At 30.1% G+C, this 25762-nt stretch overlaps 1 protein-coding gene across 1 annotated transcript in view; it reads left to right on the top strand.

The window, feature by feature from the left end:
• Window positions 1–25762, top strand: part of LOC111638583 (RING finger protein 10-like) — a 41146-nt gene that overhangs the window by 3212 nt on the left and 12172 nt on the right. The window contains exons 2-11 of the mRNA XM_023384315.1: window positions 16378–16535; window positions 16609–16808; window positions 16880–16970; window positions 17052–17236; window positions 19795–19934; window positions 20014–20156; window positions 20253–20390; window positions 25316–25397; window positions 25466–25627; window positions 25709–25758. Coding sequence (XP_023240083.1) covers window positions 16378–16535; window positions 16609–16808; window positions 16880–16970; window positions 17052–17236; window positions 19795–19934; window positions 20014–20156; window positions 20253–20390; window positions 25316–25397; window positions 25466–25627; window positions 25709–25758 — 1349 coding nt within the window. The remainder of the gene's footprint in view (window positions 1–16377; window positions 16536–16608; window positions 16809–16879; window positions 16971–17051; window positions 17237–19794; window positions 19935–20013; window positions 20157–20252; window positions 20391–25315; window positions 25398–25465; window positions 25628–25708; window positions 25759–25762) is intronic.

The raw sequence follows: 25762 nt of genomic DNA, 5'->3' as shown, positions 1-25762 counted from the left end.
AGGGGAAAACAAATTTGTAAAATAGTTGGAGAGTTCACTAAACAAATATGAAAATAAAGAACAATTAGAACTGTTTTTAGTTAAAACAATTGTCTGCACAATTGTTGATAGCTGTCCAAATGATTTAACTGGCTAGACACAAAAAATGCAATTACAAATGTGTTAAATGATTTTATGTTCATACAAAAGAAATTTTTTCTCATCAATTTACAAAACTTAAGTTTTTAACAATCACAGATTTGATATTTATTGCAATCTTTTAAATTTTATGTGTTTTCAAAATGATTTAGTTCTCTGCTGCATAGTATGAGTCATTGAAAGATGCAGCACTTTGTTGCAAGAAGCATTTTTACTGTGCTATTACACAGTTAAACTACTATATTTTTTAATCATTTGGCAATGATAACTTAACTAAAGATGAATCCTAACAGTTGAATAAATATGGTGCATTTTGATCTGAAGTAATTATCAGAAAGGGGAGGTTTAGTTAAAGGGTACTACTCTGTTAATATATATGTACAGGGTGTATCAGAATAACGTTTTAAAAATTGGGGGGCAGGGCCGTGCCGTGCTATGATGCAGAGATGCGGCCGCATCAGGCAGCACCGTAATGGGGCAGCATAAGCGGCATTTCAAAGACTTGCATCATACTTAGAAAATCTACGACACGGCCCTGTTTGGGGGATTGTAGAGGATGAAATTTTGAATGTTTTGATAGTCGGTATGCTGAATGAAACAGCAGAATACAGTATTTATGACAAGTTTTATTGACAAAACAGTAGAGTACAATCAAACTGTACGTCGAATCAGTGGCTGCACTACTTTAGAGTAGATGTTTAATGTGACGACCACCAACTTCGTTACATAATGCGCAACGATGGACCATGTTTTGTCCGACTCTCTGTAAGATGCCACGCTTCCCTTTGATTGTATTAAATGCTGTAAAGATGCACTCCGTAAGCTCATGAACTGTTCCTACAGGTGTTGTGTAGACAAGGGACTTTACATAACCCCAGAGGAAGAAGTCAAGAACAATAACATGACATCAATGGACGGAAAGGTAGCTACTAAAGTGAAGGTCAAGCACTTCCTACCACTGTAGAAACTTTATATCACATTTCCGGCTATGGGTTCCTTATATCAAAACGTTCAAAATTTCATCCTCTACAATCACCCAAATTTTTAAAACGTCATTGATACATCCTGTATATACAAAGACACAGAAATCAAAAAGGACTACAGACAATATATATATATTTATATACTGTATATATTTACAAAAAAATTTTTAAAAAGTAATATATACAGTTTGATACATGTTAATTTTATAAATTTATGTAAAAAAATATTGTCGTCATTGAAACTAGTCTGTATCAGAGAGTATACTGTTCAAAAGCAGTTTATTTTTTGCTTGTAAGTGTTGTCATAACTACTAAAAATGATTTTTATTTTTAAAATAGATTGTTTTTTTTTAATCCATTGTTTTGCTAAAAACTAGAAGTCTTATATATTCAGAAGTCAGAAGAATACAAGAGATTTAAGGAATTACCTCTATTCTGCTTAATGCATAGTATTGCACATTTTACACACATTAATATATCATTAAACACAAAATTGTGTGATTTTTTTTTGAATTAACTTGGTAAAATACAGGGTCTTTCAACATGAATGCTACCATTTTAAATTATTGTAATTATGTTATTATTATCCAAGAATATAATAATATACATTGGAAAACAGTTCAAGTTTTTCGTTTGCCCATTGCAATTTCTTAATTCATGTATTGTACTCACATGACACAAATCCAACTGATATTCAAATTCTTCCTTTGCTTGTTATGGCATATCCACTATAACTCCCCCTCAAACAGCCTCAATTAAGCTGCAGATTACTATAATGTTTGCTATACACTTATCATTGTGCAACTGCAGATTACCTACAGTTTTACAATGACGAGTTATTTCAACATTGCGAACTGCAGAACACCAAATGCCTTCTCTGTTGCAGGATTTCCATTTGTGTTTATGATGCGTCTTAGAGGTTGTAGACAACAAGATATTTGGGATGCAGATTGGAGATGAAATTTGGAGTTACTCTATCGATTACATACTACTTGGATAAGAATTAACATAATTACAGTAATTTAAAATGGTAGCATTTGTTTAGGAAAATCCTGTATTTTGAAAAGGGAAGGAACAAAAGTGGTTCGGATTAAAGTTTGAATTAGCTAGAGTCCACTGTACTTAAGATAAAATATAATTGTTTATAAAAGTTTTATCAGTAATCAATAACCAAATGTGAAGCTATTAGATCATTAGTGGTATATTTTAAAAATTCAATAATAAAGCTTGAATTTTAAAATATTTAAAAGGAATTAAGTATTATACATAGAAAAGAATGTATATTAGAAAAAGTAAGCAAGTGTATAAATTATTTTAATTGAATTATCCTTATTTTTAGTATTAAACTCAATTAAAAACTTAATAATTATAAATCATTATAGATTTTATATATTATTAATATATAAGATAATAAAGATCAATTATTCGTTACTTTGAGGTAATATTTAAGACAAATTATAACAATAATTCTTTAACTGTTTATTGGGAAGTTTGCAAAGATACTTGATACTTTGAAAGATCTTGTTTCCAAACAAAAATATTTGATTAAAAAATAACATTGCATGTATAAGTAGTTGTCTTGCCTGCATGAAACCTTTCATCTTGAATAATTGATGGATAGAACATTACAATAGAAATTATGATATATATTTGGCTTGAAATAAATATTCATGTGTATAATTTAAAATGTTTTCGGATTTTGTGTGCATAGAGTTCTTGAAAAAACTAAATTTTATTTTCGAGAGTTTATAAAAAGAAAGTAATGAATGACATAAATAATGAAAGAAAACTTCACAATTCAGTATTTAAAAATAAATTGTGATGTTTTCGTCCTGTAAAACAATAGTTTCAAATTTTCTATATGGATTTACTATTTTAATTTTTTTAACTCTGAATTAATTATTTATAGTTTTCAATCCCCCCCACTAGTGTTAAGGATTTTTCTTTTATACGATTAAAGAGTACATGCAAGAAATTTAACTGAAAATAAAAAAGTTATGAGGAGTTTCTGGAATAAGTACAATTTTTAGTGACACCTCTCTAGCAGTCATAACACGCTCACTGCCAGTTGATGTGATCTTTGCACGACGTAGAAATATGTCAACTGGCAGCAAACGTGTTAGCATGTGGTGTTTTTTGGATGTTAACCATATAACTAAACACCAACCGTATGCCGAAAATCTATTGGGCTAGTTTAAGGCTAATTACTAAATGAATTACGTAACCAATTTGGCTTTAGACTCTAGAGCCAAATTGGTTACGTAATTCATTTAGTAATTAGCCTTAAACTAGCCCGATAGATTTTCGGCATACGGTTGGTGTTTAGTTACGTTATATATCGGGTTTAGCAATGTTTTTTAACCATATATTTTAGTTTATATTATAGAATTAAATGACTGTTTATTATCTATTATTGAGATCATTTATAAATAGTTTGGATGATGATGTATTAAAAACAAATAAGTCACAGAACTTTAACATCAATAATCTTGGTAGAATAACTTCGTGTAATTTAAACATACTTCATCTCTTGGTACAGAAAAAATAGCTTGCGTCGGCATTTTATAGTAGTAAGAATGATTTAATATCAATAACAAGATAGATTAAAATAAAATAACTTTTTATGTAACTGACAGGAAGTAAATTAAGAAGGAATTTGAAATTGTGCTTAATGAAAATGGCATTCTGTCAACATACAATGATATTTAAGTTTACAGACAATACCTGGTTACAAATTTATACAGGACACACATTGAAGGCTTTCTAATATCTCTAATGACAGGAAGTATTAATGAAGCAATCTTATTTATTAAATTTTCTAAGTAACCAGATTAAAGATTGATGATTTTGATTTATAAGATTGATAGTTTAGAATTTAAATGTTATAATAATTTCTAAGCAATTATGTGTTTACAGTAGTAAATTGTAAGAGAATATTTTAGAACACTTTTCAAACATGAGATGTATCTTTCAATGGAAAAGTAAAGTTGTAAGTTTATCTTTGTTTAAAAACTAAAATAATTCATAAAATTTGTAAAAATATGGAATTTTAATCAGTAAATGGTTAATAGTAAATGGTTTTCTTGCCTAAAGATGAATATTTAGTGACACTAGAACAGGTTCTTGACTGGTGTTCCACAGATTTGTCTGTATTCCACAAAAAGGATTTTGAAGTTTTTATTTCAAATTTATTCAAATGTATTACAACATATTACTTTATTTGTAGACAATTCCACATTTCTAATTTATTTAACACAGTATAGTTTATTAGTTGATTGCTTCATCCTTTCACAAGAATAGTAAACATAGAATTATGTTTTTGAATATGTTGATGCTAGTGTTTCACGTAATGAAGTGTACTAATGATGTTCGATAACAAAGTAGAGAACCATTGAAACTAGAACTAAAGTTTAAATTATGACTTGAGCTAAAACTTACTATCTGTAATATATACAGTATATTATATTCATTACTGTGACAATGATATAGCCCAAAATAGATGTGCCATTATGCCATTATTGGAACAGGTACACATAGCACTTGCCTGCATGGAATGTACTAATGTTTTGCCCCTGTATATCACACTTTTCCTGTTTGCAATAGTTCCAGTTATTTATCTAACTCCATTCATGGAAAGATTTTTGAATTGAAATAACATGACTTTCAGATCAAACCAAAAGTTTATATATAGTTAATCTGGACTTCCTGCTCTTAAGCTTTACATATTGGTCTTGAATTTCATTTATATAACTCCATTCTCAAGATTAAGGAAAGACAGACAGATAAGGAGAGACAGTGGGAATTTATAAATCTACAATTTTTTCAAAATACAGCCCAATAAGAACTCTCCAGTAACAAAGTGGATAAAACTGCCAAACACCAGTAGTCAGTCATACATTTGTGCATGGCAAATGGGCTGGCCATGTGGAGTTTTCTTTGTTTTCTTCATGTTAGTAACACCTAAATAAAGGCCAGCTTTTCATAAGCCTTCCTGGGATGCATCCCCTCTACAGATCATTCACATGTTGCATTGCCATAACCAAATAAATCAAATCAATTTTAATAATTTTTCTATAAATGTGATATTTACGAGAACATACTTAGCTACCACAAAACGTCTCCCATGATTTCATCTCCCCTTATTAACTCATAAACCCATTGCCCCCAAACTTCCTTCACTGATACTGCTTAAAGACGTTCTAACATTCAGCCAAATTAATGTATGTCAGTGATTTCAAAGTACAAAGTAGAGCTCTAAGTCTCTTTCTGTGCTGATGTTTATTTTTCTTATTTATTATCATGTGATATTACTTCATTCAAAATTTCCTATAGTTGTAGTCTGTATAATGTGTACTTTATTTATATGTTAAGTCTTACTATCAAATCCTGTTCCACTATTCTTATGCTACAATTTAAACAAGTCTTATATGAAGTCTTTTGGACATTAAGGTTAGCAACTTTGATCACATGTGGTGGGACATCACAACCTGTCTAACACAGATCACTTCTCAAATATTAATAGTAGACTAGTATTAATTAGTAGTTTTTGACCATTCTCTCTTCCAGGAGAAGATCAACAACTATTTTTGATCTCCTACAACTATTGCTATATACTTTACCACTTAAATTGTGCCATTTCATACCATTTGAGTCTCGTGATAAACGTGACAATGGTAGGCTAAAATAACCAAACTCTTTTTATGGTTTTTGTCTTAATGTTTGTTATATTATAATAATTGATTTATATAAGTATAAATATTACCTTAAATAAGGATTTATCACATCAAGTGACCAATCTAACACATTTTAAATTAAAAATTCTTCATTCCTCTACTGTACACAATTTAAAGAAATTTTAAAATGTGTTTAAGGGTTTATCACATTAAGTGAACAATTAAGATAACCTTTGTAGTTATATAAATCAAATACTATAATATAATACAACTGAATGATTGATTAGAAGTATGAAATAAGCTAGTTTGTTCTTATTTTTTGCATGGGCATTGCCAGGCTTATCTGCTAGTTTGTCTTATAAAATTGAAGTAAAAGTGGAATTAGTTTAATGCAAAAATGGAAAATATTTACGAAATAAGTGTTTATTCTCCATTCTTTTTTGTTATAATGTAATATTAATGTTTATTCTTTTAGACATAAAGAACTTAATTTGTTCAGTTAAAATCAATTTTCGAATAAAACACTTCACACTCACTCACTCACTCTTATATTAAATAATACAAAAATATTATTTACTGAAAGCATCTTTATGAACGTTTATCATTAATTGATATGACTATTAGATTAGTAATAGTACATTACATAATCTAGGTGCACATCAAACATGTACAGTATGTATACATATAAAAACAGATATCGAATTTGTTAACATTTTAATATAAAAATATTAAGATGTTGTTAACACATTTGAGGCCACAGACAATGCATTCGTACCTTTTGTTTAGGCATCATGCTCCACTAGTGGTGTGCCTTCATTGCAAAATGTTGTAACTTAGCTGTGTTAGAGTTTATTCAATCCCATTCTCCATAATGGTATGCCGACAACTTTGCTGTTTTGGCCATCCAGCTGCCCTAAGAATTATGCTTGATCTAGTTGGTAATTTATGATTTTAGAAATTATAAATCATATTATAGCTTCTTGTATTTCAGTTAATATATTACAGTATGATAATTATGTTATCTAATAGCTGCAACTGCAGATTAGATTAGAAAGAAAGCCGATTCGTAATTTTCTATATTACTTAATTGCATAACAATCCTTTTTTATAATTTAAATCAGTTATTTTTTAGAGAATTTTTAACATTTTAACATTTCATTTTGACTACTCCTTTCTATAAAAAGATCCTGGGTTGAAGAAATAACTTTAAAATTAACTGAATATTTTTGGTCAGTCCCATCAAGAAATTTTAAACACAGTGAATAAAGTTCTGAATAGTAATAAACAAGCAAATCAAATATTCTAATTAGCAGTGTCATTCTAATGACTGAGTAGTATCAACAGAGAATATTTTGAACAGTTTCTCTCTAAATAATAATAGGTTTCTACTTGTAATAGTACTTATAAAAAGTCAGATATATTTCAGTTCTATAAATAGGTCAAAAAGGGGAATTACTTCAAATGTGATGTACAGTACATGTGCACACAATTTCTTCTGATTGTCATATCAAAGATTTTTATGTTGATTATAAAACAGCTTGTAAATTTGTATATACAGATGTCTATCTATAATTACAATTTAAAAAATTGCTTGCTAATCATTCTTATATCCGTAATTATACAGAATCAAATGTCACATTTGAATAATCAAGCAATTTTATCAAGTATTAGTCATTGTATATGTTAGTATTCCATTTGACCTCTTTGAATTTCTATGGCTTGTTTGGGAATTCCTAATTTGTTCTTTTTTTCATAAATATTGATAAATCTGAATAACTTGAGTGTTTTTTATTTGCTTTATTTACAAAAAAAACTCCATTATTTTTGTTTTATCTGTACATTAAACAAAACTTTGCTTTGCCATTTAAAAAACAAAAAAGGGAAACGTTTCCTTTACTGTCCTTGGCCTTCAGAAACTACTACCTTTTTATCAAGGTCTACTGAAAAAACAAATCATTGGAAAGTGTTATATAAAACAGAAATAAATTTTTAACATTAACTGGAGGTTATGTAATTTCATAGGATTACAAATATTTACTTCTGTATTCTGCTTTTATATATTGTTTAAGAATTGTTTTCCTACTAATTGTTTATTAAAATTATGTTTTTTTATAACATCTTAGTGTTTATTGGAGCTATGGAGTCTAGGTTGTCTTTACAAATGCTTGGGTAAACCTTTGCTCAAACTGTCATTATTCTGTCTCTTTTTATTCTTTGTTTTAGTTTGCGCAAATGAGTGATCTCTAAGGAAAGATCAAGAGACCCAGATTGAAGGTGACTTTGGCCACGATAGGCCCACCAAGCAGTTCAGTTTCCTAAACACTGGGAGTTTTGGTCCTGGGTTTGCACCTCACCTCACCATGACGGGCTGGCCATGCGGAGTTTTCTGGGTTTTCTCCACGTCTGTATCGCCTGAATAGAGGCCAGTTACCCTAAAAAGACCTCTTGGAAGGTATCCCCCCTACACAGATAACCCAAGTGTTGTGTTGCCATAACTTAATAAAACCAATTAGCCACAATAGCCAATTAAAACTACTTTTCTTGGAATAAAAGTTTTTTAGAAAAATGTTTCACCAGTCAGACCAATAAAAACAGTTTGTATTGGATTTGTATTTGAGCTGCTTTCTTAAATTCTAGATATTATAATCTAGAATTTGGAACATTTGGTATATAAATATTTGAATTTGTATGTGAATATAAAAGAATACATAGTCATTCCTGATAAAGTTTTGATAGCATTATCAATTAATTTCACTTTTGAAATAGGATCTGACCAGCAATAATGTGATTATGGAAATGTAGATCTATAAATGGCAAGAGAAATTGCATCATTTATTCTTCAGTCGTTATTACGTAATGAATTAATAAAATGATGCAATATCATTGTTGTTTGTTATTAAACAAGTTGCGATGGTGCAATTTGTATTAAATAGCATTCTGTATGAAATTAAGTAAATTATGAAAAAACTAAGTAACATATATTATTAAATTACTGGTAAGATTTTTCTCCTCAAAATAATATAAATTTTCTGAAAGAAATTTTATATAGGGCGATTCAAAACATAAGGTACAAACTTTTAGCGCAGCAGAGAACATAAAAACAAACCATATTCACATAAGAATATACAGTAGAGCGTCGATTTTCCGAAAGTCAATCATCCGAAAGAATTCCAGTCGGCAAATTTAAATTTTCGCCAGTGCTGTGGCGCTTCAATCTTTGGCTATGTCTTGGGCTACTCAAATATTTTACGTTTTTGATACTAAATTAACATCTGAAGTATAATTTTTTATTATTTTTATATTTTTCAATATATTTATTTTGTTTGTACAAAATAAAAAAATAATTTTTAACGATACAATAGTCTTTGTTAGGCTTAACATCGACGAAAATTCAACGCGAAGCGACACGCAACGGAGAAAAATTTCGACATCGGATACGTTAAACTATTTTATCGTACATAAATCAGTTATCTGGACAACCCCAGTCCCCAATTGATTCGGAAAATCGACGCTCTACTGTATATTGGAAATGCCATCTTAATGTGCTAGAGGATACATTAAGATTCAGTAATGAACCACACAAATGGTGGAATAAAACTTTATTAGGCCCTCTAGCACATTAAGATGGTGTTTCCGATCATACATTCTTACCTACATAAGTATGGTTTGTTTTTGTTTTCTACCCACCTAAAAGTTTGTACCCTGAGAGTTTTGAATCACCTTTTTGTATGTGATTAATAGTAGTGTTTTTATTATCAGAAAAGTAAATTTTAGAATTACATTTAAATATATAAATTTAAATCTAATTGTAAAAGAATCTCTGTACAATACTTACCATATTTTACCATAATTTTATCTAAATTCTTTTAATTCTTTAAAATTATTATTAACGGGCTCTGCTTATTTTTGTTGTATTGGGGTGGCAATTATTACCGTCCGACATCGCCCATGTTAATAAATAAATAAATAAATGTATCCTGGAAATTTTTTTCTTCTTGTAATTTTGTAAATTTCTTTCAGAAATAATAAATTATTTTTAAAATTATAGACTTCAGACTTTATTAAAGTGTTTTGATAAGAAGTTTCGATGATAAGATATTGTCATAGCAACGGTTTGACTTTCATTTTCTATTCTAAAAATGCAAATAATTTGAAAACATTTAGATTATTAAACAAGGATCTGTATTTTGCAAAGTTTTTTTTTATTAAGGTACAATATTACAAATATAAACCCTAAACCAGATGGTTATATATTAAAGCCAAATGATTTGTTGAATTATATATAGCTGTTACTACTATTATTATTTATTAAATGCTAAGTAATTTGGTACTAGAGACAAGCATTATATGCTATCTCTTGCTAAATTTAATAATTATAATTAATATTTTAATAATTTAAAGGTCCTGAAAGGAAAGAATATGCCTAAAGTGGGAATCAAACCCACAACTTTCATTTACCATGCAGTTGTGTTACCAGTTAAATTACCCAGACCTTTATCAAATCCTCGCTTCCATTCGGAAATTGTTTGGCTTTAACAATGTTAAAAACATTTCAATGTGTGTCACATTAGTGAATTACTAAACATCCGGTCATTGTTCCAAATGCTGCCATGTATGCTGCAACATTAAAATATTTTATAATATAGACCCAAAATGATTATAATTGATGAAGTATATACTTATAAAGATTCAGAAAATATTTTTAAAAAGATATGCATCAAATTTTATGAATATCTTGCTAACTTATAACTTTAATTGCTGTAACCTTCCATTCAATTTCAGTTCTTATATTTTCTTTTTTTCTGTTAATATCCTTGTATTGTAATAAACATATTGTACACTTTAAATTAAAAGTTTTTGATTTAGTAGTTAATTCTATAATTATCAGAAGATTAAACATGTTTTAATATATTTACATTTTATCACATGTTTAAGCTGATACAATATGATAATAGATATGATATGGACTTCACTACTTAATACAGTTTGGAAGAATAGACATTAGAGAGAACAGTGTCGAAATTTTAGCAGAAAAAATATCACAGACACGACCGAGTCCGGCAGTTTTATTGATGCTGATATAACTGGGCAAGATAGGTTATAATAAACATCTCGAAGCCCAATACATTGATACTCAACCAAACAATCACCTTAATGTATCAGGATAATTAATATAGCTCAATCAATTAAGGAGATTATTTAGTTGATAGAGGTTAGGAGAGAGAATATATCATGATGGGCAAGGTACAGAAACAAGGACTAATGATTGTGAAAGTTGATAATTTTATCGTCACAAAAAAAATGCTGATTTTATAAAGACAAATTTATGTTTTAGATATTTTGAAAATTTTTTTAAAAATAATTATTATAATGATTTTTATGTAATAAATACAACTTAACCTGATTCTTTATTCAAATACTAAATGAACAGCCAAATTCTTTATTGGGCTATAAAGCTAAATGCCTAGTAACTATTTAACCTTATGGTTTTGATTTAAAAAAAAAACAGCCATTCATTTGGTTTTATAATAATTTTATTTTAATGTTGAGAGAGTGCAAAATATTTTGTCTTAAGTTTTTTAATTTAAATTAAAAGTTTTTTTTTTCTGAATTTCTGTATGCTTTTCTGTTTTTATCTGTGCTTCTGAATTAAAATTTGACATGGTAAACAGTTCTATTTAAAGATATCCTTTTTACATATATAAGAAACTTTGTTTGTGTTGACTATTTGTCCTTGTTGTGCAGAATTTCTAATTTTTAAATTGATTGAATAAATGATTTTCTAAATTAAAAAAAAAATCACTTATTTAAATTAATTTAAGGTTGAAAAATTAGGAATTGTGCACAACAAGGACAAATAAATGGTCAACACTGAAACTGAGTTTCTGATTAAACATTGATTAATCAATCCACAAAAATTAAGCATTTAATCTAATAACCATTTACTTGTGCAAGGAAACGCGAATATCTATTGATGTATAATATTTTTGGATGTTTTTAAATTTATTTAATAAATATTCTGTAACTAGTATTACATTGAAACTCTAGTTTTTGAAAAATGAATTGAATGTATTGTAGAAAAATTATATTTCCTGTATCAAGTATAATTTCAAACTTTGTTTTTGATATTGATGTTGATTGTCTAACTTAGCTGAAATAAGATAAATCAAGGGGATGATAGACCTAGGTGCAGAATTAGGGTGCAACTATGCAGATATGAATCTAGTTGCGAATGATATAGTTCTTGCAAAGGAAAACCATACACAAGCAAGGAATTTTGCTGGTGAAAGCTAATTTCTTGCTCTTTCATATATCTGATAGGGTTTGATATTTATTGTCTTGCCTCGTGCTGAATACTGTGCAAGCACTTTAGCATGAGTAGAAGATGGCTTCTTGTATCTTTCATCTATTGCATATATAAAAATATTTTTTTCAAACTATAGATATAATATATACATATATAAATTTTGTTTTATTAACAAATTATTAGACTAAGTTCTTCATCCTTTTGCTATTTCAAGAGAGGAGGAACACTGTATTTTCATTTTCTTTGTGTTTTGTTGTTTGGATTACTTCAGAATGAAAAGTTTTTTCCCTTTGCTGGTAGTAAGCATTGTAGTTGAACCATTTTGAGTTTTACTTCTGTACAATGCAATAACTCCTGCTTTCCTGTGACGAGTTCAATGTGAACATGTGACGTCATAATCTCCATGTTACATTCTTCTGTTTGCTCACATTGATATAGTTGTACTGTACTTAATGAGAGTGCGAAATGTCATCACTTCTCGCCACCTATTTTTGCTGACTTGCACATTGCTTGGCAAATTCATTCACTCACATTTGCATAGTTGCACCCTTAGTCTGATTATTCAAGCCCAAAATAATTTATGATTTTTGAATCTGTAACATTGTCAGAAACATCAGGCTTATATTTAATGAAAAGCTCTATGCCACAGAACAGTTAACTGTAACATTATTGTTAACGAAATACAATAAAACATGTATAAACTGGAATCACAATGTACCAAAAATTTTTTCTGTTTTGACAGGTTTTAGTATTTTCTATCTTTAAACTATAATAGGTTTGTATGTAATAGAAATATCATTTTTACTTAGTTTGTTAGAGTGAAACCTAACAAACTAAAACAGAATGTGAGTAAAACACAAACCTGCCTAAATTACTGGAACGGTGTTTTGAAACAGTGCTTTTATCTATGTTAAAAAACCTGCCAAACTGGAAAAAACATCTGGTATCATGCAATTTTAGTTTACACTGGTTTTACTGTACTAGGTTTAATCCAAAGTGATCCAATCCTAAAGATGGGAGTATTTGAATGCAAGAATTGAGAACTGTTTGACTCTATAAGGTTCTACATAAGTTCTCAGGAACAATGAGGTATTAAAGTCTCTCTAAGATGCAATCCTTATGAGCTTGTGCAACAGTAAATAAACATGCTAATTTGGGTGCAAAAAATTAGCATTGTGCTCTGCCATTGGAGGTTCTAACCTTGTAGTTAGTGTTACCACCTGTCCAGTTTTCACCCGGACAGTCTGGGAATTGACTCACTGTCCGGGTGAACTATTAATTTTGTCCAGGAATTTTGTAGAAATTGTAAAATTACGATGAAAGAAAGTTCTTGCAGATATTATTACAAATTACGCTATTTTAACAATGAAAGAACTCACACTCACTGAAACTTATCTGCAATTCTGCCATGTTAGTCTATTACACTGACGTGTGGTGCACAACCTGTTGAGTTTTTTTTTCTATTTTGCATGTACTATCGTACACTTCTCCAATATCCAATAGAACTAAGTCATCTGTACCTGTTCTTTCTTAATTTAGGTTACTTAAGTTACTCCTATGCAAGTCCCTAACTGTAACTGATTTAGAACCAGCATGTACCTTCACATTTATCCTTCACATTGTAAAATGACATTGCGCATGTGTCAAGAACTTCTGTTCGAACAAACCTGACCTGCCGTCCAAGTCAGTGATTTTGAAAAGGTGGCAATACTACTAGTAGTAATAGAGACAAAGTTGTTCTGTGATCAGACAAAAAATTAACACACGTAAACTGGAAAGATATACTACACAGAACACTTAACACCTCAATACTACTTCCAGCTGTCAAAAGATTTTAATATTCTAACGTTTTCGGCCGTCTTTTAGAGGCCCTCTTCAGGATGAAACATTAAAAAACAGTTCTATCTTTTGAAGGATTCTAATAATCGAATACAGCTGTGTTCCGAACTTTTAAATATTTAAACGATGCGTAAGATATAAAAATCGTTACGCTTACAAGACAAAAAATTATTTTAAAATAACGCTATACATAAATTATTATTGTAGAGTTGTGAAAATTAGCGCTATGTAAACACTGCTATACATTAAATATTATTAAATAGTTGTGAAAATTAGCGTGATGTAAACGCTCTGATTTCTTATACATAGCAGAAAGATTAAAAATAATTAAACTTCCGATTATTGTTGTGCCTTGTGGCAATGTAAATAATATTTCCACGATTGTGGAATCGGAATATAATCGGAGTTAATGCAGCTTCCCTTTATGGTTTCTCTATAAATCTCAATAGCCTCCAACGAGCGTAAGTCGTGTCGGTCAAAGGCCCTATGTAAAAGAGTAGCCTCATCCCAACATGGGGAAACCCCGNGGGACTATTGATACACAGCAAAAACGGGTGATTGTACCTTACGAACCATCCCTTCATCGAATTTTTAGTAAAATCGCTAAGGAAGTGAATGTGCGCTTAACATATAAGAGAAAGCAGAATATTTTCCGACTTTTATCTAATGCTAAGGACAAGTCCGATGACAAAAAAGCGCCGGGGGTGTACCGTATACCTTTGAATGACGAACGTTTCAATCGTCGGATAACATACATTGGATCCACATACAGATCCCTGGAGGCTAGGATACGGGACCACAAATATGATGTGTCGAAGCAGAAGTATAATACGGCTCTAGCACGGTATGCTACCGAGCCCGGGGTTTCCCCATGTTGGGATGAGGCTACTCTTTTACATAGGGCCTTTGACCGACACGACTTACGCTCGTTGGAGGCTATTGAGATTTATAGAGAAACCATAAAGGGAAGCTGCATTAACTCCGATTATATTCCGATTCCACAATCGTGGAAATATTATTTACATTGCCACAAGGCACAACAATAATCGGAAGTTTAATTATTTTTAATCTTTCTGCTATGTATAAGAAATCAGAGCGTTTACATCACGCTAATTTTCACAACTATTTAATAATATTTAATGTATAGCAGTGTTTACATAGCGCTAATTTTCACAACTCTACAATAATAATTTATGTATAGCGTTATTTTAAAATAATTTTTTGTCTTGTAAGCGTAACGATTTTTATATCTTACGCATCGTTTAAATATTTAAAAGTTCGGAACACAGCTGTATTCGATTATTAGAATCCTTCAAAAGATAGAACTGTTTTTTAATGTTTCATCCTGAAGAGGGCCTCTAAAAGACGGCCGAAAACGTTAGAATATTAAAATCTTTTGACAGCTGGAAGTAGTATTGAGGTGTTAAGTGTTCTGTGTTGTTCTGTGATCTAACTTCTTGAGGAATTTTAATATTCTAATTAATTTATTTGAACATATTGATAATTACAGAGACTAATAAACTTGTTTTGGAATGTTTGGTTTAATTGAATAGAACTGTTTTCGAGTACTTACTCAATTTTTGAAAGTTCTTTATTCTTAAAAATATTTGATTTTTGTCTCTGGTTAATTCCAGCAAAGACTTTTTATTAAAATGTGGGTCCATCCTTGTCACATGACCTTTGTTTCCTGAAAAAGTTTGAAATATTCTCGAAATACGGTTTACACTCTGCAGTGACTGTTATATCTGGAGGCAATTTTTATTTATTTTTCTACAAGTGGAATTTTAATATTCTATTTTATTCAAATTAAGTTTCCTTTTTACCTAAAAATCTCTTCCATTTCTGCATTAGACAGGTTTCATACTTGTAGCAAAATTTAATTAACATAGAAAATAGCTCACTTTCAAAGCTCTTCTATTTTAAACTTTATATTTTTAAAATTTGATAGTAACTTTTCATTTAATGGGCTATTAACTTTACCAATTTTTCAGTTATTTGTATATTAAAAACAGGTGTTTTATCAGTTAATCTGAGACAGATTATATTCAAATGTGTTTACTTATTTAGAAGTTGTTTATACATGTCAAAAAGTTAAATTTACTTCAAATATTCTAAATGGTATATTCAATATAAATATAATTTCCAGTTGTGCATGTTTTTTTAAAGTCTTCAGTTTGATCTTTGATGTTTGACTACTGCAATTGTTAGTGATTTAGTCGTGAATCGGATACAATGAAGTCATTAACAATTTTAGCTAATAAATAACTAATTAGTCATCCTATTTAGATCTGATAGGATTATCATCTTGATCAGTTAACATGTGTCCACGTTATACAGGTTCATATCTTTTTATCTTTAGATATATGGTTTAATACTACGTTTTTATAGTATTAACCATATATTAGTATTTAGTTTTTTACAATTTACGAATTTATAGATGGCCCCAACAAATATAATCGAACATCTAAGCACAAGGAGAATGTTTATTCTCGTCCAGAACCAGCCAGAAGACCGAACCCTCAACGCAATCGGAACGCTTACGACAAGAGACCTCGTTCTAGGAGTGGGTATGCTACAGATAGAGACAGGAGTGAGGTGAGGAAACATGCATCATATTTTGCAACCGTGACATTCAAGTTGTTGTTAACGAAGTCTATTTAATGTTAAGGTAGCACAGATTGAAAAGTTTGAAGCGATTTCTGCTATCAAACAAGGAAGCAAAAAGCTTAGCCTGAATCATTTGCTGAACTTTACTATTACTCCCCCAAGAGTTGCAAATGAATATAGGTCTGGAAGTTGGCAAGGTGGTAGAAATGTAAGAAAGCAAAAATTGCCAAAGTATAACAAAGAACAGTTCCTACAGGCCAAGTATGCTTAGGTTATGATTATTTTTTTTTTATTGACATAAAACATAAATTACATATAATTCTTTCTTTTAGTTGTCAGTTTGTTGTAAAGGAGGAGGGGGATTATTCAAATCATGCAGAAGATCCAGATAAACTTGTGGATTGGGATTTAGTGGAGGAGATTGTAAGCTCTTGAATTAAAAAATGTGTATTTGTCGTCATTTCTATATATATTAAGAATTAATTTTTGTATTCTCTAAATTAGCATTTACCCAGTCATCAAGTACCTTCGTGTCCAATTTGTCTGTATCCACCTGTAGCTGCAAAAATTACTAGATGCGGCCATATCTACTGTTGGGCTTGTCTTTTACACTATTTATCGCTCAGCGATAAAACTTGGAGAAAATGCCCTATTTGTTACGAGGCTGTTTACAAAAATGATCTTAAAAGGTAAGCAAAACTTTTCAAATTTATAAAGTAACTAATTTAATTTATAATCTAATTATAGATAAGAGAGATGAAAAAACGTATTCTCAGTTAGGTCATAAAACTTCTGTAAGAAACAGTACAAAGATGTTCTTTCCTGTTGCATGTGATATGTTTTGAGAATTTGGCACAAGTGGGATTTTTCTCATGCAAATTATCGTTTTTTACGTAATGTTGAAAGGGTACCTCTCATTTCTGGCACTTCAGTAGCATGCACATGATCCTTGACATGTCTATAAAGAAAACAGTTCAGAGATATGTCAGTTGATTGGTTGCACCAAGAAATGCAGGCCATGGGAATCTAGACCATGCAGCTGTGTAGGTCTAGATTGTCACTGTGCAACCCTTTCAAGTGTATGAACATGAGATTGAGTATTGATCAACATTCTTCAACACATATCTGAACAAGTGGATTTTACATAACAGTTTAAAACTAAGAGAACACACTATATTGTAATTATTAAATAAAAATGTTTAATTGGTGATTTTCATTAAACTGAGTTGGTATATTATCTGATTTTTACTTTTCTACAATTTATTAAAATTAAACAAGTATTGTTAGAGAATTTAAAACATGGGGTATATATACAATAGAATGTTTGTTCTAATTTTATGCAGATTAAAATTACTACTGGATTATCAGTTTTGAGAGAGGCAAATTTAGTAAATTACTTTCTTCTGTCGTATTCATTCAGTGGTATTTTCAAAATTGATTTTAACTTTTTATACTATTTTTATGATGTTTAAAGTTGGCTCCACGCATTCAGCATTTGCCGAATATCGAGTAGTGTGGATGATTTACTCGACTAATATTCGGTATTTCCCATTCCTTGTTGGGTCCCATTGATTGTGCGTAATCAGAAACCAACTTTGCGTTGAATTTTCATCGATGTTAAGCCTAACAAATTTTTTTTAAATAATAATCGTCGCTATTGTATCGTTAAAAAATTATTTTTAAATTATTTTATTGCCCACAAAACAACCAACCACTCATAATTAGAAAATTAAGTCTCGTTTAAATACTGGCCTCCCTTCTATGGTCGAGCCGATGTTGCCAGCTAAAACACGCAAAAATTTAACAAAAATAATATTAAAGTAGCCAAGACATAGCCAAATATTGTAGTGCCACATCACTAGCGGACATTTGAAATTTGCCTACTAGAATGGTCGGTTAACCGATGTGACGGTTAATCGGGGGTCGGATAATCGATGCTCTACTGTATTTAAATTATAAGCATTGAAATTCAAATATTTATCTACAGTTCCACAAAAAATTTTGTATCAATTTTTAGATATGTTAACCTAAAATTAATTTGCAAAATTTTTTTCAAAAAATTAAATTTTCTTTTTGAGTATATTCTTATCCATAATTATGTGAACAAACTATAAATTCTACATTCAAGCTTTTCAGAATTTTCTGAACTTTTGTTTGTTAGAAAATACTTGGGCATGAGAAATCGCTTGGCTTTCAACAGGAATTGCATTGCATTAGTCTTTTGGTCAACGTTGTGACTGGCTTTGATCACTTTCATAAGCATCTGTACTAACCGAAACTTTCCTCCTCAGCCTCTTGTCATTTATGTAGATCTACCGAGGAGACTCATCTACATCTAGTTTGTGGAGTACAGATCTTTGATCAGGCAGACACATTCGTCCAGGTTCCACTTTGTTGAGCCCTTGTGAGTCTCTTGGCTTTCTTTTGGAAGGCTGCTATTTTTAACAAGATGGGACTTCTAAAGTAATCTCTTGCAGGATGCACAATAGACCTTATAGATCAAAGTACAGTACATTTAGCCTATTGGCTTCCCTTCCTGCTTGCATAATAACAATGAATAATAACATTTGAAAATATTTGTTTAAATATTAGCATAAACTAGTGTTTGTATTAAGATCAGTATGAAAAAAATTATTCAAATAATGTATTCTTTATCTAATTTTATAAATAAACAATTTCTTAAAACTGTCGTTTAAGACATATCATAAATTGACAAATAGTAAATAAACTGATCAAACAAACAAATCATTAGAAATTTTGAACTTCCAAATGGAACAAATCTAAATTCACAAATATTAAATATCAGTACTTCTAAAACTTCTATCTAAAGTATCTAAAACTTCAATATGTAATTTCAAATATTCAAATCTATGAATATTTATTTTAAAATGTATTCAATTATTTATAACTTGGAATGTTATTTGCTTTATTATTATGGTGGATTGATCTTACTTGGCTTATATACCAGTGCTTAATACTATTCCAGACCAGGATCAAGATGTAATTACAGCTGATTGTTCATGTATCTGTGTTTAACAATTTCTTAACAACATAGTACATTTAGTATGGCAGAAAACTGCCATGCTAAACATTAAAAATTATGACAGGAAAATAATAAATTTTTGTCTAAATTTTAACTGTTACCATTTTAAAGAATTTTTGTGAATTTTTGCTTAATTTTGTGTTTAAATTTTATTTTTGATTTTATAAAATATCAATTTATTATACTTCAATTAAAATTCAATAGTGTTGTATCAACATCTAAAACAACTTACTCTGTCGGAGACAACATCACTATGTGTCTTATGAAGCGTAAACGTGGATCCGTCATTTCTAAGCCTGCCAATCGGTTCTCGATATCAGAAAATCCAATTTCTCTCAACGATGGTAAGTGTGCACTTTTAGTACATATGAAATTTATTATCAGCTTTTAAATTGTTAACGTAGTAGTAATTTTTTCATAAAGAAGCGAGCTGTTTCCAAAAATTACTTACTGTGTCAAGAGGCGATGTTGAAAAGATTATAAATAGAGAATTTAACGAACTGAGGACTCAGTTGTTAAAGGATAAAGATGTCCCGGAAGCATGTTTTCTGGAATCTGCACTTGAGGTAATATTCATTATTTAAATTTTAAAAAATCACGTAAGAGTGATAATTTTGTTTTATAAAACTAATATATTTTATTGTGTGTGATTTGCACTTAAGTTACTGGATGAAAGGAAGCAATCGGTGATGTATACTGAGGTGATTGAAAAGGACGTGTTTGAATATCTTACATTGGATGATAAATCTGAAACTTTATCAAATACATTAAATTACAATTTTCAAGTTGATAATCATCAGGTATGCTTACAAGCTTTCTAACTTCTTTGTATTGATTACTTAGATGTTTCAAATTGGAATCAGTATGTACCAAATCAAGTTGAAACTATACGTAATGTCGTTTTCATTTTTGCAACATGAAGATAGTCTAGAAAAAGCATTCTGGTTTTAAGAAATATCATTTGTGAAAAATCAGTTGCATTTCATAATATTTCATATTAAATATTTTCAAGATTTTTATAAATTTTTATTATTTCAGTTAGGAATATATCAGCGAATTAAGTAGCTTGACACTTAATTTATGAGCTTTTTAATTTATTGGTGTAATTTTGGTAGTTTGTCTGTATAAGAAAATGAACATGAACCAAACTTGTCTATAATGGAACCCCAAGGAACTAAATGGCTCCTCCATAGTAGATTGGTGTCCACTACATATAGGTATCCCTTATTTAATGCAATTTAATAAATTTCTTGATGTAACTGTGTATATCAAAATTGCATTAATCAAATACAGTTGTACCTCAGTACTCGACTGAACAATCACCACCCACTAGAACAAACTTTTGGTGAATAACAAATATTTTTATTTTAACTTTAAGTTTTCATTCATCTGTAAAAAAAATTCTCTAATATAAAAATGAGTAACCAGTTTAAAAATAAAATAAAAGCTTACGGCTGCATACTTTCATTCAACAAAATTATACTCAATTCAGTTGTTTTTTCATAAGTGAAAGAAACAAACTGCATGTGGAACACAATGATCAGCATGATTTACAGCCATTTCAAGTGGATGTAATGTTTCAACAATGTGTGTATGCAACATACTAAGATTTGTTGCAAATTTACATGTTGTTGTTCATCAATCTTTAACAATTTCTTCCCACAATTTCTCTTCAACAGCTTGTATGTTTTGTATCCTTTAGTTCAAAATTTCCCAAACGAAACTTTCAAAACCACTGACACATTTAGAGTTCAGAAGCTTCTTCCTCATACACGGTACAAGTATTTTTTACTATTTGTATAGCATGATATCCTTCATGAAACTTAAAAAGCATCCATAATATTCCCGATGTGCATTTTACCTGCAGACATTTTGACTTGATTTTATTCAAACAAAATGTGGTGTAAAAAATTTAAAATAAGCTTCAAAAACAAAGAATACAATTTCACATCAGAAATAATGTGTTGTAATTATAAGTTGTGAAATTTAACACCTATTTATGTTAATAAAAGTATCTAAAAACTTTGTTGAAATCTCAATAAAATTACTGTAATACAGTAGTTATATTTTGCTATTCTGTTTGCATGTGTAATTTTTTACTTTTTTATGATTTATATAATACGTGCTAGGCTTGTAATCTTGTTAAATTTGTGTTAAATTGATAAAGATACCGATTTTTCTGTATACGGCCCAAATTTCCTTTTTGTTTCCGCATTGGACAGGTTCCATTATAGACAGGTCTGACTGTATAAATCTCTAAAATTAATAGAATCATTGAAATAATTGTTTGCTTTAAATTCTTGAAAAAATAGCAGAAAATTTCATTAATAATCATTTATTTTCAAAATGTAATATTCTATCAAAAAAGGAGGTACAAGAAATAAAAACATTTCTAAAAATGCTTTTCAGCCATAAAACTTCTGATTTAAGTTTCAATGAATATTGAATCTTTCTTTTTTCTTTTTATAAGAATAATAATCTCAGAAAAGTTGGCATAATAATGTTCTCAGTAAAAAATATAACTTGTTATTTTGATTTGTAATAAAAAACTCTATGCTTAATATCCAACATCAGTAATCCTGTATTCAGTATTTAAATTTTTCAAAACTATGTCATTAAATTGAAAAAAGATAAAGTAAAACTAGTTTCGTTAGTTAATTTAACAAAGTAATAAACCTTTTAACAGTGAGTAAAGCTGGAGAAACACTAACATTTTTGATGGACCATCTTTGCATTTGAAGATTGCCCTTTAACAGGACTGAAAATGTATTTTTCTAACCGTACTCTGTTGTTAAAGGAAAACTAAAAATTAAGCAAAGTTTGATCTACTGAATATCAAGTATTTATTGCAAGTAGACCATGTGGCACTTTATGCATTGACAAGACATTTTCAACACAACAGTATAATATATTCTTGTCTATAGTCATTGAAAAATAGATATGAGAGTTGGAAATAGAGCTTATAATACTGTTTTAGAAATTTAACTAAAAAAAAAAATTCCATTATAACTGTTTGTTCTCTTCAAATTTTTTCTTTTAATATACTGTTATGAGTCAATCTGATTACTGTATTATCATACTAAGACCTAAAATATTGACTAATAAGTAATTATCATCAAATTACATATTTCTGAACAATAAATATAGTTTAGATAAATCTATTAAAATTCACACCAAAGGTGTTAAGGAGCGTTTTAAAGAACATTTTATTTCCAGCTAGTGCTTCCGATGTATATATGAATGTCGTCCTCAGGCAGTAATTAAAAATGAACAGATTTTGAACTGGTTTTAATTTAAATAATAACAGTATTGGCCGTTTGGAACATAAAATAACATTTTTTTAAACTTACTTACTTATTAATTTGAAATGTGTAACATCATGCATGTGTCTTAACACACACAGAATTCGGTAAAAGCATTGATTGTTTGGAACAACAACCATAAGAATAAGTAAAATTAAACATTAACTTGAAACACGTGTAACATTGACATACATGTGTCTTAACTCACAGTGAAGATTGGGGTAGATGCAGAACTAATGTTGATGTTTTTTAAATGTTTGTACAAACTAATCCAAACCTTGGGAAATTTGAGGATGGGGGCGTTGCAACATTCTTTTGATGTGGCAGGGCACGGAGGACTCTTTCCTGGCATTAGAACAATATCTTGCCAGTGTATACTCATTCATCAATTTCACCTTAAAAAAAGAAATTGGGGGAAAATCACCCTTTTAGACCTGCGCATCTCCAAACCCCAGGGAAATTTGGTGTTCTCTGTCTTCCACAAGTTTGGTAATATTCTCCCATAATACCCATCGTGGCCTACCAGCCACAACAGTATGTTAACACAGTCATAGCCCCCGTAATCAGGTCCTTTTTAGTACCTTTCACACAATACCTTATCAACATTGACTAGAGACCATGCACACTGCTGTGTGGGTTGTATTTGGCAGTCCCTCTTCTCTGCTACTACTTTGCTCTGGCCAAGGGACTGGACGGTACTCCATCCTTCCCTCCCATTTTGTGGCCTCCTGACTGCCCAGATTTGCTGGATATTTAGGCAAAATGCATTTCTCTAACCCATAGTCCCATGCCCAAGTTTGACAAGACTTGTGTAATGACAGGGATGCGGTTTCCATCCTGGAAAAATCAGGTGTATATTCCATTCCCTTACAAAACACAATATCAGGACTATACACCTGCTATATAGGCGCAACCACCAGAATGCTGGCCAACCGCCTATCTGACCACTTAACATTTTGTCACGGTGGGAAATTGTGATACCGAACTATTCAAGTTGGTAGTGCAGCACCATCACACGCCACTTTGGAACCAGGTGATGCTACTCAGGCATTGAGGAAGGGGACCTTGAGTGGGCCCTCCTCACCACGCTGTTCTCTCCTTGCAACTCCACCACCTTCGAATTGCCCGAGGTTTAGATTAGTTTGTACAAGCATTTAAAAAACATCAACATTAGTTCTGAATATACCCCACCTTCACTGTGAGTTAAGGCGCATGTGCAGCGATGTTGTGTGTGTTTCAAGTTAATGTTTAATTTTACTTGTTCTTATGGCTGTTGTTCCAAATGAATAATGCATTTACCCGCATTCTATGTGTGTTAAGGTGCATACGTGTCGAATTTTACGCATTTCAAATGTTTTAAACTTACTTATTCCTAATGTTATGTTCCAAATAGCCAATGCCGTTATTGTTTAAATTAAAATCCCATTTGAAATCTGTTTGTTTTTAATTACTGCCTGAGGATGACGTTCATATCTACGTCGAAAGTGCTAGCCAGAAATAAAATGCTCCTTAATGCCTTTTGGTGTGAATTTTCACTTGAGTTAGAACAATTGTTGGCGTGACATCCACAGTTTGTATATAAATCCATTATTTTTAAGTCATTCTAAATAATCATTTCCTGTTTTACTCTGTTATAATTAACACAATAGTAGTGTTGGTTAGTTCATTATCAAAATGTTCAACTGATTAATACGATTGTAATGGTTTTGGTATTTAAGGATAATAAAATGACTCCAAATACTGTATTTAATTATACATTAAAGAGAATAATTTCCTCAAAGAATAATTCTAAATTTAGACTATTTTAACATGTTTTCATCCTCTATAAAATATCTTGCTTTATCATTATCTGTCTACAGTTAAGGATCCCATAAAATCAGGAATAAATTTTCAGTTTCAATTAAAATGGCAGACTGTATTTTTACATTTAAAAAAATGTAAAGAAACTAAAGTCTTCATACTTCCATGTTTTACTGAAACTATGTTTTTTTTTTTTTTTTAATTATTGGCTCATCACAAAAGGATATTTTTAACTGTTTTACATAATTTTAGAGATGCAGCATCTAATAAAAGATTGTGTCTGTATAGGAATACTCTATTCCTGGTGATCTGATATGAAGTGTGAAGACGTTTTAGTTTCTTCTATATATTTTTACATTTTGTTGAACATTTTTAAAGTTATCCAACTCGTATCTATAAACCTTTTTACCGGTGCACGTATCATCACACTCTACAACAGTTACAAACGTTTTCGAACCGTTACGGTTCTTCTTCAGGTAACGATCCCTAACTTAAAGAATTGTATTTGTTCTATAAATTAGAAACAGAAATGGTTTAATTTTAAATATTCATGTATATTTACTCAAAAGACACATTTGAAGATCAAATTTTTCTTCCTTATATTTAAGAATTTATTTTTGTAGATTGAAACTATGATGGATCCTTTTGGTGATGAAGAACATGAAGATAATTATTATTCACGATCTGAAAATGCTAACAAATATTGTGAGTGAATGAGTTTCTCAAAATGATAAAAACTTTCCGTAATGTAATATCTAAGTTTATTTCGACAGCTTCAGCTTTAAATGAAGAACAGACAAGCAGCTCCGTTGACGAAAACGTAACTTCAGATATAAATTTTTCAGAAACTTCTGCAATACCTTCAAGTTCCCCCAAAAATAATTTGCAAAAACAAGTAAAAAACCAAGGAAAAGATTATTATTATTTTTATCAGGGTAACTATCTTAAACTTGTATCAACTTTGGTTTTGGATGAATTAAATGTTTACAAATATTTAAATGTTATTCAAATAACAGCAATCGACGGCCAACATATTTATTTAAATGCTCTTAACGTACAAATGCTCGTAC

Source organism: Centruroides sculpturatus, unplaced genomic scaffold (genome assembly GCF_000671375.1).
Source record: "Centruroides sculpturatus isolate CEXI.00-Female unplaced genomic scaffold, Cexi_2.0 scaffold142, whole genome shotgun sequence".
Lineage (NCBI taxonomy): Eukaryota > Metazoa > Arthropoda > Arachnida > Scorpiones > Buthidae > Centruroides > Centruroides sculpturatus.
Note: the sequence above shows the minus strand (reverse complement) of the source record. Positions and strands in the feature narration are given on the sequence as shown.